This window comes from Nicotiana tabacum, chromosome 3, assembly GCF_000715075.1.
Source record: "Nicotiana tabacum cultivar K326 chromosome 3, ASM71507v2, whole genome shotgun sequence".
In the NCBI taxonomy this organism is placed as follows: domain Eukaryota; kingdom Viridiplantae; phylum Streptophyta; class Magnoliopsida; order Solanales; family Solanaceae; genus Nicotiana; species Nicotiana tabacum.
In genome coordinates this window covers 157173786-157188431 of record NC_134082.1, presented here as the reverse complement: position 1 = coordinate 157188431, position 14646 = coordinate 157173786, and the positions used below count along the sequence as shown (strand labels likewise).

General features: G+C 37.5%; 1 protein-coding gene and 1 pseudogene across 1 annotated transcript; one reads left to right on the top strand and one right to left on the bottom strand.

Moving 5' to 3' along the window:
• The first annotated feature begins 907 nt into the window (after nt 1-907).
• Nucleotides 908-5903, top strand: LOC107788408 (putative ribose-5-phosphate isomerase 4, chloroplastic). The gene is made up of 9 exons (XM_016610093.2): nt 908-1304; nt 1383-1510; nt 2410-2479; nt 2872-2976; nt 3228-3323; nt 3418-3474; nt 4057-4174; nt 4262-4328; nt 5503-5903. Exons 1-9 carry the CDS (start codon nt 1128-1130, stop codon nt 5579-5581), a joined length of 897 nt encoding a protein of 298 aa, XP_016465579.1. The 5' UTR covers nt 908-1127; the 3' UTR covers nt 5582-5903.
• A 201-nt stretch (nt 5904-6104) lies between these two features.
• LOC107821035 (vesicle transport protein GOT1-like) lies at nt 6105-13410 on the bottom strand (annotated as a pseudogene).
• Between the last annotated feature and the right edge of the window lie 1236 nt (nt 13411-14646).

The window sequence follows — 14646 nt, the reverse complement described above, 5'->3', positions numbered from 1 at the left end:
GTGACTACCTGGTGTCGTTTCTACGACTTTTCCTAATTGCTATACACTCTTCAGTTTCCGTTCTGGCCAAAAAGGGAATTCCACGAGTGAAATGGATATTAATCTATCATATGTTTATCAATTAATTCGATCATACTAGACACATGAAATTTTTTATTCAATTTTTTATTCGTATATTCTAGTAAATTTATTGAAATGAATTGATTTTTTGGGTAACTAAAGAAACTGAAACAACCAACAAAAGTCAAAACCAAAAAAATTCCATTAGTTTGATTTACAAGTGGTCATTCAAAAATAGCAACAATTTTAAAAGTAATCGAAATTTAGCCATTTTTCATGTATAGATAAATCTGAACGAAAACACTGTTCAAAATCCGGAAAAATACTTCTGTATAATATACCGAAATTCCAGTATAATATGCTGGATACTGAGGTTCCAACATAAGTATACTGAAACTCCAATATAATTTACTGGAGTTCCAGTATAATATACCGGTCGAGCATAATATATTGGAACTTTCCGCATGTTGGAGTTCCAGCATAATATGATGGAAGCTTACACACAGCTGCACCGATCTCCAGTATATTATGCTGGAACTTTCTGTGTTACAGCAAAATAGTGGCTATTTTTCAATGACTTTGCAAACGCTGGCTATTTTTGAATGACCAGTTCGAAAACTGGCTAGTCCGTGCTATTTTTACCCAAACAATGGGTGGGAATCGCACTAGATAGCCGCTTTTAGAAATACTATTTAAACTATAGCCTATTTTTAAAAAAAACTATTTGCAGTTTAGTCTGATTCGGCAAACTACCTCTTCATCTGATGAATCTAACTTCATTCCCAAAGGTATAAAGGTTGAAGTACCAAACTCAAACTTCAGACCTAAAGAGGCTCTGATCTGAAGTTTGAAACACTTTAAAAACTTTATAAGTTTTAGTTATTCTTTAAACAGCGGTTCTAAAAATGGCTATTTGTGTAAATTAAGTACTAAAAAGAAATAAAAAATGTGTGGGTGGTGGCGCCCTCTTATCTCCTTCAAATCACACAGATAGAAATTGTTAATAGGAGGTGATAGTGAAATACTTTGAAAGAGAGCGAGAGAGAAAGAAGTGAGGAACATTGGCTATGGCGTTGGCTTGGGCGTTGCCTTCTTCAGCATCACCATTTATTTCTTCTTCGACTCTGCAAACTCAAAAGCAATCTTATAATTTCGCCTCATCAAGAAATTCCTTTCAGCGCTTTGTTACTCGTTCCAGTTTCTCTGATCCCTCTGCTGGTCTCCTCTTAGCCGCCAAACATGCAGTAAATACTCCTTCTCCTTCGTCTCTATTATTCTTTTTGTAAAACATGCGAGTTGATCTGTGTTTCTTTGTATTGTAGGTGGATTCCTATGTGAAGAGTGGTATGGTAATTGGATTGGGTTCAGGTCATGCTTCTGCTTTGGCTATACAATATCTAGGTCAGCAACTTCGGGTTGGTGCTATAAAAGATGTCACTGGCATACCCACGTAAGTTCAAATGTCCAATATAGCTTTAATGTCTTGATGCTGGTAAATTATACACTTAGTATACACATGCTTCTTCGTTATAGTCCCTTTAACATAAAAATTTGTATTTTGCTTCGGCTGTTGTATTCCAACTATATAAAGATCATTTACTGCGCTTACAAAAGGAAATATGAAGAAGGGAAATATGATACAATCATACAATCTGATTATGGCTTGTGTTCCTTTCGAGTGTTTTCCTTGTTGTAGTTCATAATATAGACCCGTTGAATAGACATACTCAATGTATATTGTTTTCCTTAACCCGTTTTCACTTCATTTTCCTTTTAGGGCCTGTTTGGTGTGTAGGAAATGCTTTATCTCGAAAAATCATTTGTGGATCGTTTCCAGTATGGTTAGATATTTAGCTTACAAATGAAACAGTAGAAAGGGGAGGATTGGTCATGAGGATAATGTGTATTGTGTTGTTGATTTTTTTGAGTATTAATGTGACAATAATGTCTATGTTTTGGTTGAAGTAAATGATATGGAACACTAAATGGATTTATCAAGGAAAATGACTTACACTTGTAAAGGAGGGAATATCCAATCATCGACTTTGCCTCGGTGGGTTCCGGTATATGAATCCTTTGTACCATACCACTCTATTTGAGCCAAAACATGGCCTGGTTTCTTTAGAATACATTTTCAACAAGTTAAGAGAACCAAACACCGGTAAATGATTTCATCAATGAGATCATTTTCCGAGAGAAATTTTTTGTCATACCAGTTAATAGTTGAATGTTAGCTTGTAATTGGATATGACCATTTTGCCTTTTCTTATTTATTTCCATATACTTGAAGCCTTGTTATTGAGTTTGTTTGTTTTTCCATTAGGAGTAACCAGGAACACTCTGGTGCAGATGTGTTGGCAGCGCAAGTGAAGCAGCAAAGGCAGGAATACCCTTGGAACAGTACAATGATGGTTATAAGGTGCGTACCGCTACTAAGATTCTTCCTTAGATAGTTGCATTAGGAGTTATTAAAAATGTGAGCCTCTAGACACCATCTTGAACCCGCAATGAATTCAGATTGCAGTCAAAGTCTATATAGCTATTTCGTTTAGCTCCCATCATGCAATTATTAATGGAGCTAGCAGATGGAAGATCCTTGGTCAGGGTAATGTAAATTGAATTAACTTCTTGAAAGAGTGAGAATGTCCTATTGAAGTAAAGTCATAGTTAAGTTTCAGATGATAGTTACTCCAATTTAGGTAGTGAAGCCTTAAAGCCTATTATCTGGGATTTTGCTTTATTCTGTCACTTATTGGATTGCTACATTGAACTGAAATGTTTCATGCATTCTTTCTATGTTTTCTTACATAGATTGATCTGGCGTTTGATGATGCTGATACTATGGAAGAAGAAACACTTGCAGCAATCATTGGGCGTCGGAAACTGCAGGGTGATGATTCTATAATTCAAGAGAAGGTTTGTCATATTTCTCGTGGTTGTAATGTATTCAACCCTATTTGACGGTCTGAAAGAAAAAAAAAATTCTATTATCTCTGTACTTCTACACGGCAATCAATGTTCTGCATATTTGTACTTGTACCATCTATCTTGATTTGTAATATATTATTGCTTCTTTCAGTGTTTCAGCTTGAAGTTCCTTATCTTTTATCATCTTCCTTAATATTCACTGATTTTTTATGAGGCTTCGTTGACTGATACTGCTGCAGATTATTCTGGAAGCTGCTGATAAACTGATACTTATTATAAAGGAAAAACAATTCAAAAGCAGTGTAGATGGTTCAATTCCAGTACTAATTAAATCTGTAAGTTCCCTACCAAATATTCTGCTAAATGCTGATGAACAAGTGTAGCTCAAAAGGTGAGAACTATCCTCATTTAAGCTTATTGACTTCTCAGGTTAACTGGCTTGAGACAGCTGAAGAATTAGATGACCTCTTCCTAGGGGATGCAGAGGTAAAGCCTAGTCATATATTACCTGTTAAAGCATAAAAATGTTCCTTCTCCTTGCCAAATTCTGATGTTTGCAAAAGACCAATATAGGATATATTTCTTGGGCAAAGTAATATTCTTCCTTAACGATAGTCTTTCGAATATAGGATAAGTAGATCACATTTCCCTCCACTATGTTTTACCAAAGGAAATGACCTTTTTCTTACTCTTCCCCTTCTCTTTTTTACCTTTGCACTTTTCACCTCAATAATATTTATGCTAGGATTAGGATTACTGGACATTTTTGCCAGTGCCACAAGCTAAAGTTGCAGTCTTCTTTGAGATGGTCTTTTTTAGATTGGAGAATCTCTTTTTCATCTCCGGGAGATATAGCATTTTAAGCACCTGTAAACTAGTATCTATCAGTCTTAACATTTTCTCCTTGTCTTTCATATTTGTATTTTCTCCTCATCTTTCTGTAATGATATATAAACCAACTTCATCGAAGAAATATTTGAAGATCAATTAGAAACTTTCAGGGGACATAGTGGATTCTCTTTCCATTTAATTGTCATTCTCATTAATGTTATTTGTTTCTTTGTGGAGGTTTGGAGGAGGCCAGCTATAGGGTATGCAGGTCCACTGGGAGGTGATTTCCCTTTAGTCACTAAAGAGGGGCACAACATTCTTGATGTCATATTTACATCTCCAATGGAAAGCCTTGGTATATCTCCATCTCCAAAATATTCTTTGCCACTCTCGTTCAACTTGTTTAATGCTAACTGTTTACCTCCCATTGTTCACGTGGCAGTTGAAGTGGCTAAAACTCTCGATCAAATTGATGGTGTTGTGGAACATGGTGTTATCTTCAGGAACCCGTTAGTTCTCCTACCACTTAATTATGTCTATCTATCTCATCCATTTCCTATTTTTTCATTCATTATGCTTGATACTGAAAATGTTGGATAGACATAAAGAGATTCAATTGCCTTTTTGTTTTTATGCTCTTTTTTGTTATTTTGTGGAGTTGTTTGTACAGTATCTGTGGAACATAGTTATAAACAAAATAAGTAAATGAAACATTGTAGATAAACTGGTTAGATCTAAAGGTTGTATCAGTTAAATTCTTGAAAGTTGCCTTCAATTGCTCATGGGTGATTAATTTGAAGTGTTAAAGACATTGTGGGGTGTTTTAGTAAGGTATGTTCGCCTATCTTACATCAAGTGAAGGGATCAACAAGTTTATGCACCGTGAAGGATTAAAGTTCACTCATGCCTTGGACTCAATGGCCGTGTTGTACTTGAGTAGTCCAATGGTTTCAAGTCTAAAGACAAGAATTTGGTTCAACCTTTATAAATAGATTTGGAACTTTGACCTCAGAAGTCATTCTTTTCTACCATAAGTTCAAACATTGAAATATTAGTAATTAGGTATTTAGGAAGATAGTTTAATGATCTTATATGGAGATCAAGGTTTATTTTTTTGCATGCTCAGATTCCTGTTATAATTACTAGCTTTCCTATTCCTTTTTTTTTTGGTTATGGAAGTAAAAGGATATGGATCTGGACAGTCTCTCTGATGCTGCCTAAGCATTCTAAAATGGTGAAGATTAATTTGGTCAAGCTTCTTTTAGCTTAAATCATACATCATTGAGGAAATAATGCACAAGCAACTGGACATAATGTCTAAGCTTGCGCTTGAGTTGTACATGTCCACCCTTATAAAATCTCTAAGTGATTAACCCCTATTTAATTAATTTTTTCAGTTGTTGTTGATAGTTTTGTCCTAGTTTCGGGATGAGTGATAAGGTTTATGCTTTATTTAGCAAGGAGGAAAAGGAAGTTATCGCATAAAGCGTAGAAGAATATGACTTTCTTATTTTGCTATGAAAAATAAAAAATTCTCTTCTCTTATGCTTGACATAGTATCCTGAGAGGAAATGATTTTCCTCTTATTTCCTTTCATCTTCCATCTTTCATCTTTCCCTAGTTTTCTACCAACAAGCTAGTTTCATTTAATATTTATTTCTGCTTTCACCGGATTAATTTCAGGTGCACAGCAATCATTGCCTCAGAAAATGGGCTGCAGATTGTTGATAATACAATTCAGATGGAATCAAGCAATCTTTAGAGGCAAAGCTTAGCTGAGTGGATGACATATTTTATGAGCTTGCCACTGTTTTCTATTTTAAGTGTTCTGAATCTTTTTTACACGGAGGAAGGCAAGATACCTTTGGAGTACATTTCAAGTTCTTATTATAGGGCATGCTTTGTTAAACAATAAGATGTTTTTACAATTTGTTTTTGGAGTTCGAAGAGAAGAAAACGGAAAAAGGAGAAGTGTGGATAATTTTATGTTCCCGTGGCTTGGTTGTAATATGCAAGAAGGAATGGAGATGAGACTAGATTTTTGTCCCATTGGTTAAAGAGCTGAACATTAGTTCTTTTCTTCACTTTCACCAGTTTTCCCTTTTCCTGTGTAACTGGAATTAATACGTCCCGCCGCACACGCCTATTGAGGGCTGAATTATCTCAAGAGTAACAAATCTGTCAATAACTTCTATCCCTTGATCCTTTTAGAATTATAATACTGGTTCATTTTTTTATAAGATGAAATTACGCACATTTCTAAATCGACGTGGGTTTTAGCCTTCAATTAATTGAACATAAGTGTTATGCTAGTAACCAGACACGACGGGATTTTATTTCAAATCCTGATTGCTTGTAGTCTCTCACACACACACAAAAGGAACTGCAATAGGCATAGGACAGCCCATATCAGATAGTAACTGGGAACAAACTACTAATCATCATCCTTCTAAATGTAAATCTTAACTTTACAATTCGAACAAGTGGGCTAACCAATGCCATTTCCTTTGAATCTTTCAAATGACACTATACAGGGACTCGTTTTCCACGGCAGTGGTCAAAGAACTGCAGAGAGAAAAATAATCTCAGACCAAAAGAAACAGAACAGGAACCACAACCACTGCAGTGCATGCTTTTCCCCTTAGATTGAGTAATAATGTCAGTGCAAGAGAAAATTATAATCATTCTTCAAGTTTAATATCTAGCGACACCGAAAGATAATTTTTGCTTTGTTTGAAAACAACAATCATTTAACTTTATAAGTCGAAGAGTGTTTATCTTCTTCTGGACTATTTTTTTGCGTGGAGCTTTTGCATTGAGGCACGAAGTCACTAACCATGGTTGGTTATTGGGGTCGGGTCTCGGGTGTGAATTTGAAGAATACAAAATTGCAGCCATAGGAGGATTTTCCCTTCTGCAGTACCGCCTTTATTCAGTACCTCAACATCTTCAGACAGATGCTTGGACTGGAATGTCGGACAACTACTTCATGATTAAGCATTTTGAGACTCGATCATGACACTGTATGATCCCTTACTAGAGTAGGGTATTCCAAGACCCAATCACCTTAATATCAGATATCTAACAACCAAACAAAAAGTCTGATTTATTTAACATGGTAGCAATGGAGTGATACAAAGAATCGATGCATTAACAGAAAGCATCAGATGGCTTGAAAATTTACCAAATGAAGAGCGAGATACCCTCTGGCCTTCCAATTTGATTCTTACAAAGTATAAAGAAACTAGTCATACTTTGTATTCTAGTAAAACCCACACTAGATGAATGAGACTGTAAGGGGAGATTGATATGGTGTCCATCTCATTCAAATGATTTGGTAGCCAATTTTGTTGACTTGGTTTGGTTTGGTAGCCAACCTTGTTGAATTTGTATAATTTGGTAGCCAATATTATTGACTTGGTTTGGTTTGGTAGCCAACCTTGTTGAAATTGTGAAAAGGGTGTGTAAATTGTCAAATAGTGTAGGCTTTAGAGAGTGAGGTTTTAGCTATAAAAGGAGAGCTTTAACTCTCATTTCTACACACCAACAAAGAGAGAAAAGAGAGAGCAAGGTATTCCATAAACTATAAGAAAATAGTTTGTGAAGAAAAATAGAGTGTGAGAGATATTGTAGTGAGGTGGAAAAAGCAAAAGAGTGTTTATTTCTTTTGAGGGTGTAGTGGTCTTAGGAGTATTTTTTACTCGTTACTACACAGTGTAAAATTCCTCGCTATAGTGATATCAGTTGTTCTTCTTGGCCGTGGTTTTTTCCCTTATTCAGAAGGGTTTCCACGTAAAATCTTGGTGTCATTATTGCTGCATTTCTATTCTTGCTGATTTAACCATAACTTAGTGTTCTGCGTTTATCACTAATACCGTGAATACTATTTTTACGGGGTTTATTCCCAACAAGTGGTATCAGAGCCAAGGTTCTATCTGAGTATGCTCTGTGGTTGCAGCACAGTCTGAACTTCCACATCAGAAAAGAATTACTTTGGTCTCCTAATAAATAATATTTGTATTTGTGATAAACGATGGAAGCCAACACTAGTAGAATGGTTACCTTGAATGACACAAATTATGCCATTTGGAAGGGCAAAATGGAAGATTTGCTCTATGTCAAGAATTTTCATCAACCTGTCTTCGCCACTGTAAAGCCTGATAATAAATCAGATGAAGAGTGGAATCTGTTACACAGGTAGGTTTGCGGCTTTATTAGACAGTGGGTTGACGATAATGTTTTGAACCATATTTCTGGGGAGACACATGCTCGGACCCTATGGGAGCACCTTGAAAGTTTGTATGCTCGGAAAACTGGAAACAACAAGATGTTTTTGATAAAGCAGATGTTGGGTTTAAAATACCACGATGGTTCCGCGATGACAGATAATTTTCAGGGGATCATGACCAGTTATCTGCTATGGACATTAAATTTGATGAAGAAATTCAAGGCTTGTTTCTACTTGGTTCCCTACCAGATTCTTGGGAAATTCTTAGAACTTCGTTATCAAATTCTGCTCCGGATGGTGTGATCTCTATGGATCTTGCCAAGAGCAGTCTTCTAAATGAAGAGATGAGAAGAAAATCTCAGGGTTCCTCCTCATCAGATGTCTTAGTGACTGACTCTAGAGGGAGAAGCAAGAATTGGGGTTCTCAAAATAGAGAACATAATAGAAGCAAATCCAGAAGCAGACTTAAAGATATTGAGTGCTATCATTGCGGGAAGAAAGGGCACATAAAGAAGTTCTGCCGGATTTTGAAAAAGGAGAATAGAGACAAGGAAGAACAGAAAGAAGATGGCAATCGTGTGGCCACCGTCACTACAGAAGATCTTGTTACAGTCCTTGATGCAGATCTGATAAATATTGCTTGTGATGAGTCAAGCTGGGTTGTGGACAGTGGTGCCGCATCTCATGTGACATCAAGGAAGGAATTTTTCTCATCATATACTCAGGGTGACTTTGGAACTCTGAGTATGGGTAATGAGACTGTATCTAGGGTGGCTGGTGTTGGAACGATTTGTTTGGAAACTAGTATTGGAACTAAACTAGTTTTAAACAATGTAAAGCATGCACCTGATGTTCGTTTGCACTTGATCTCTGTTGGTGTTTTGGATGATGAGGGATATGTCAGTACCAATGGTGCTGGAAAGTGGAAGCTCACTAAGGGCTCCATGATTGTGGCTCGTGGGGAAAAGCGTCGTGGTCTATACTGGACTACGGCCTCTACCTGTGTTGATATGGTGAATGCCGTTGAGAGCCATAACTCTTCAACGTTATGGCATAAGAGGCTTAGCCACATTAGCGAGAAAGGACTAAATGTTCTGGCCAAGAAGAAATTGTTGTCAAATTTTGAAAGTGCAAAATTAGAAAAATGTGAGCACTACTTGGCTGGAAAACAAAAAAGAGTTTCTTTCCAGTCTCATCCTCCTTCAAGAAAGACAGAGTTGCTTGAGTTGGTGCATTCAGATTTATGTGGTCCAATGAAGACAAGAACTTTGGGTGGTGCACTTTATTTTGCTACCTTTATTGATGATTGTTCCAGGAAACTTTGGGTCTACATCTTGAAGACTAAAGACCAAGTGTTGGGTGTCTTTAAGCAGTTTCAGGCTTCAGTTGAAAGAGAAACTGGAAAGAAGCTGAAGTGTATTCGTACTGATAACGGTGGTGAATATTGTGGACCGTTTGACGGATACTGCAAACAACAGGGTATCAGACACCAGAAGACTCCTCCCAAGACTCCTCAGCTTAATGGTTTAGCAGAAAGGATGAACAGGACATTGATGGAAAGAGTTAGATGTTTGCTTTCTGAAGCAAAGTTGCCGAATTCCTTTTGGGGTGAGGCTTTGTTGACCGCCGCACATGTTATTAATCTATCCCCTGCGGTTGCTTTGCAAAGTGATGTTCCAAACAAAGTTTGGTATGGCAAGGATGTTTCCTATGACCACTTGAAAGTGTTTGGTTGCAAAGCTTTTGTACATGTGCCTAAAGATGAGAGGTCAAAATTAACTGCCAAGACAAGGCAGTGCATCTTCATTGGTTATGGCCTTGATGAGTTTGGTTACAGGCTATATGATCCAATTGAGAAGAAGGTTGTGAGAAGCCGTGATGTTATCTTCGTGGAGGATCAAACCATTGAAGATATTAACAAAGCGGAGAAGTTAAAATCTTCAAGTTCTGAAGGTTTAGTTAATCTTGATCAAGTTCCTCATACAAATGGGGATGACACTGGTGGGCTCAATGATGATGGTGATGCCCAGAACCATATTCCAGATCAACATATTGATGGTGATGGGGATAACAATGCTAATGTTGATGAGGTAGATGCTCCTACTCACGAAGCTGTGGACGAGTTAGATATTCCACTCAGGAGGTCTTCTAGACCTCGTACTCCTTCCTCCCGTTATTCACCCAATGAATATGTATTACTCACTGATGGGGGAGAACCTGAATGTTATGCGGAGGCCATAGAAGATGAGCACAAGGATCAATGGATTGAAGCCATGCAAGATGAGATGAAATCTCTGCATGAGAACCATACTTATGAGTTGGTGAAATTGCCTAAGGGCATGAGAGCTTTGAAGAACAAGTGGGTGTTCAAAGTTAAAGCTGAAGAACATAGTTTGAAGCCCAGATACAAAGCTAGATTGGTTGTCAAGGGATTTGGTCAAAGGAAAGGTATTGACTTTGACGAAATATTTTCTCCTGTCGTAAAAATGTCCTCAATTCGGACAGTTCTTGGTTTGACTGCCAGTCTTGATTTGGAGATTGAGCAGATGGATGTGAAGACTGCTTTTCTTCACGGTGACTTAGAAGAGGAGATTTATATGGAACAACCTGAAGGCTTCAAGGCAAAAGGTAAAGAAAATCTTGTATGCAAACTTAAGAAGAGTCTATATGGATTGAAGCAAGCTCCCAGACAGTGGTACAAGAAGTTTGAGTCTGTTATGGGGGAGCAAGGCTACAAGAAGACTTCTTCAGATCACTGTGTGTTTGTACAAAGATTTTCTGATGACGATTTTATCATCCTCTTGCTATATGTGGATGATATGTTGATTGTGGGCAGGAATTCTTCTAAGATTGACGAGTTGAAGAAACAGTTGAATAAGTCTTTTGCAATGAAAGACTTGGGTCATGCTAAGCAGATTTTGGGCATGAGAATTACTCGTTCGAGAAACGAAAGGAAGCTTTACTTGTCACAGGAGAAGTACATAGAACGTGTACTGGAGCGCTTCAATATGAAAAGTGCTAAGTTGGTTCGCACACCTCTTCCTGGTCATCTGAAGTTGAGCAAGAAGATGTGTCCAACAACAACGGAGGAAAAAGAGAGAATGGCCAAGATTCCTTATTCCTCTGCCGTTGGAAGTTTGATGTATGCAATGGTATGCACTCGACCAGATATTGCTCATGCAGTCGGTGTTGTTAGCAGATTTCTCGAAAATCCAGGAAAAGAGCATTGGGAAGCTGTAAAGTGGATACTCAGGTATCTAAGAGGAAGCTCACGTGAATGCTTATGTTTTGGAGGATCAAATCCAATTTTGAAGGGCTATACAGATTCTGATATGGCAGGTGACCTTGATAACAGAAAATCCACTACTGGATATTTGTTTACTTTTTCAGGGGGAGCTATATCATGGCAGTCGAAGTTGCAGAAGTGTGTCACACTATCTACAACTGAAGCGGAGTATATTGCGGTTACTGAAGCTGGCAAAGAGATGATATGGCTCAAGAGATTTCTTCAAGAACTTGGATTGCGACAGATGGAGTATGTTGTCTATTGCGACAGTCAGAGTGCAATAGACCTGAGCAAAAACTCCATGTACCATGCGAGAACAAAACACATTGACGTCAGATATCATTGGATTCGTGAGCAAGTGGAGAACGAATCACTTCAAGTCAAAAAGATTCACACGAGTGAAAATCCTGCAGATATGTTGACCAAGGTGGTACCAAGAGACAAGTTCGAGCTATGCAAAGAACTTGTCGGCATGCACTCAAACTAGAAGATAGTGCTACCTCCTCTAGATGAATGAGACTGGAGGGGGAGATTGATATGGTGTCCATCTCATTCAAATGATTTGGTAGCCAATTTTGTTGACTTGGTTTGGTTTGGTAGCCAACCTTGTTGAATTTGTATAATTTGGTAGCCAATTTTATTGACTTGGTTTGGTTTGGTAGCCAACCTTGTTGAAATTGTGAAAAGGGTGTGTAAATTGTCAAATATTGTAGGCTTTAGAGAGTGAGGTTTTAGCTATAAAAGGAGAGCTTTAACTCTCATTTCTACACACCAACAAAGAGAGAAAAGAGAGAGCAAGGTATTCCATAAACTATAAGAAAATAGTTTGTGAAGAAAAATAGAGTGTGAGAGATATTGTAGTGAGGTGGAAAAAGCAAAAGAGTGTTTATTTCTTTTGAGGGTGTAGTGGTCTTAGGAGTATTTTTTACTCGTTACTACACAGTGTAAAATTCCTCGCTATAGTGATATCAGTTGTTCTTCTTGGCCGTGGTTTTTTCCCTTATTCAGAAGGGTTTCCACGTAAAATCTTGGTGTCATTATTGCTGCATTTCTATTCTTGTTGATTTAACCATAACTTAGTGTTCTGCGTTTATCACTAATACCGTGAATACTATTTTTACGGAGTTTATTACCAACAATGGGCAGATGGAGACAAGTGGAATATCATAAGCCAGATTTGGCGTCACATAAATCTTACGATTCAGAATTAGGAATATAAGTCCAACCAATCTGTAATGTTTGGAACAGACACACACATAAATTTTGAAGAGAACTGCTTTTCTTAAAAGCTATTAATGAAGTCCTTCTCCCAAACTGAAAGCAATGGAAAGAAAGTATATGAATAATTACGCATAAACATACCGATCTGACAAAGGGCTGCTGGAAGATCCAACCTAGAATAGGTATCTTTTGCAGAAAAAACTGCCAACGTTGGCCAGAAACCACTGTGCAAAATTATCAATATTTGGGCACCTCAAGGAACCATAAAACAAATTTACCTGAAGAGTACAACAAATCCATATGCCTCAAGAATCATTCCTAGTATAGGCCAACCAATGATAACGAAGAAAAAACAAGCACCAAATGATATTGTTCCCTGTGGAGCAATCAGAACAGACAGAGAGAGAGAGAGGCAAAAAAGATAAACATATAAATAATAGAAACATAAAAGATGTACCACCAGACCATAACTTTTAGACAGATAAAGAGCAATAGTTAGGGTGAACAGGAAGAGGAAAAAAGCCCAAAAGCAACTAAACCTTGTAATTACTACGTTTCATAAAGAAATGCAGTGATGACTTGAGACCGATGGTCAGCGCCACCCCTGAGAAGAAGAGGATCTGATTCAGTAAAATAACACCATGTCAACTGGTGCCCAAAGGAAAGTGGTAAATAACAAGTCAGAGAAAACCAAAGATAAGTGACGATCATGGCAATATTCTGTACTTACATTTCCCATGGCAATTAGTCCCTTGTCAAAGAACATTATGATCCCCAAGAATGAGAAAAACACTCCGAATCCTGTCAATCCTAGCCCAATCTCTGTTTCAACAATCAGCTCAAGTTTAGCAGACATAACATTTCAAATAGCAGAACATCATGCTTCTTCTTTTATTCAATCCTACCATCTCAATAGCTAGGTTTTAACTGAGCAGAGAACATACTGTGAGCACGTGATTTTTGCCCTATATGTGAATTATTCCCAAAAATTTCAAACAAAATTGTTTTTCTCTATTTTTACAATTTTTGTGTCATTTTTCTGATAATTGTTTGTATTTTTATTTGTGCATTTTAATTCATGTAAAAATAATTAGTAGTTAAAATTGTTTACATATAAAGAAAATGACAAAAATGGTTCTTTGCACTTTTATTTTTAATCTGTAGAATTTGCCTTAAATTTTAGTTTGAAATTAAAAATTAGTTAATTTTAAATAATTTTTTGAATCAATTTGGTCTTTGACTTTTATTTGTTTTTTTTAAAAACAGAAATAAAAAATATGTATAAATACAAAATAAGAAAAAAAAGAGAATACAAAAAGGAAGTAAAAATCAAAAAAAAAGAATGAGAGGCTTGAGAAGCACTCGGATTGGGCTTCTTTCGAATTAAACCACAACCCAGACCTCCCAAACCCGGCCAGCACAGAACCCCTTCCCCACCCGGTCCAATACACTAAAATCAAAACGACGCCATTTGAAGTCGATCAATCTAAACCGTCGAGGTTAACAAGATCAACGGCTCAGAGGCGGGGTAGGCGTACTATAAGACTGTCCGAAACGTCCCCCCTACCCTATTTCTCATCGTCTTCCTCACCCCTCTCAAACCCTAGCCGTGCCGCCCTGAAACCCCTAGACCGCCGGTGGCGGCGCCATCGTCCAATGGCGCCCAAATTTACACCTCCTCCTCGCCTTCATCTCCTCTTTCCAAAACACCAAAAATTATCCTTCGAATCAACGCCTAGCCTCTCGAATCTTGATTTTAAAATCAGACCCAAAATCCTATTTTGTCCAAACGGCCCCAAATTGATACCTGATAATCCCCTGACCTTCCTCATCTTGAATCCCTGGGCGAAATCCCTCGAATCTCTCTGAAGCTCAGCAAATATTGGATCTAGGGTTGGTCAGCTCGGGCCTGTTTTAAGGAGCTTCGAAGTCAATTGATTTCTGTTAACGTTACCTGCCTATTTTGGCTAAAATAGACAAGTAACGTTAACCGGAATTCAATTTCGATGGGTTAATCCGCGTGGAGTCTGAGTGAGTTTCTTTTCTAGTTTCTATATGTTTCTTTTGTTCGCCCTCTTTAGTTGTGATCTTT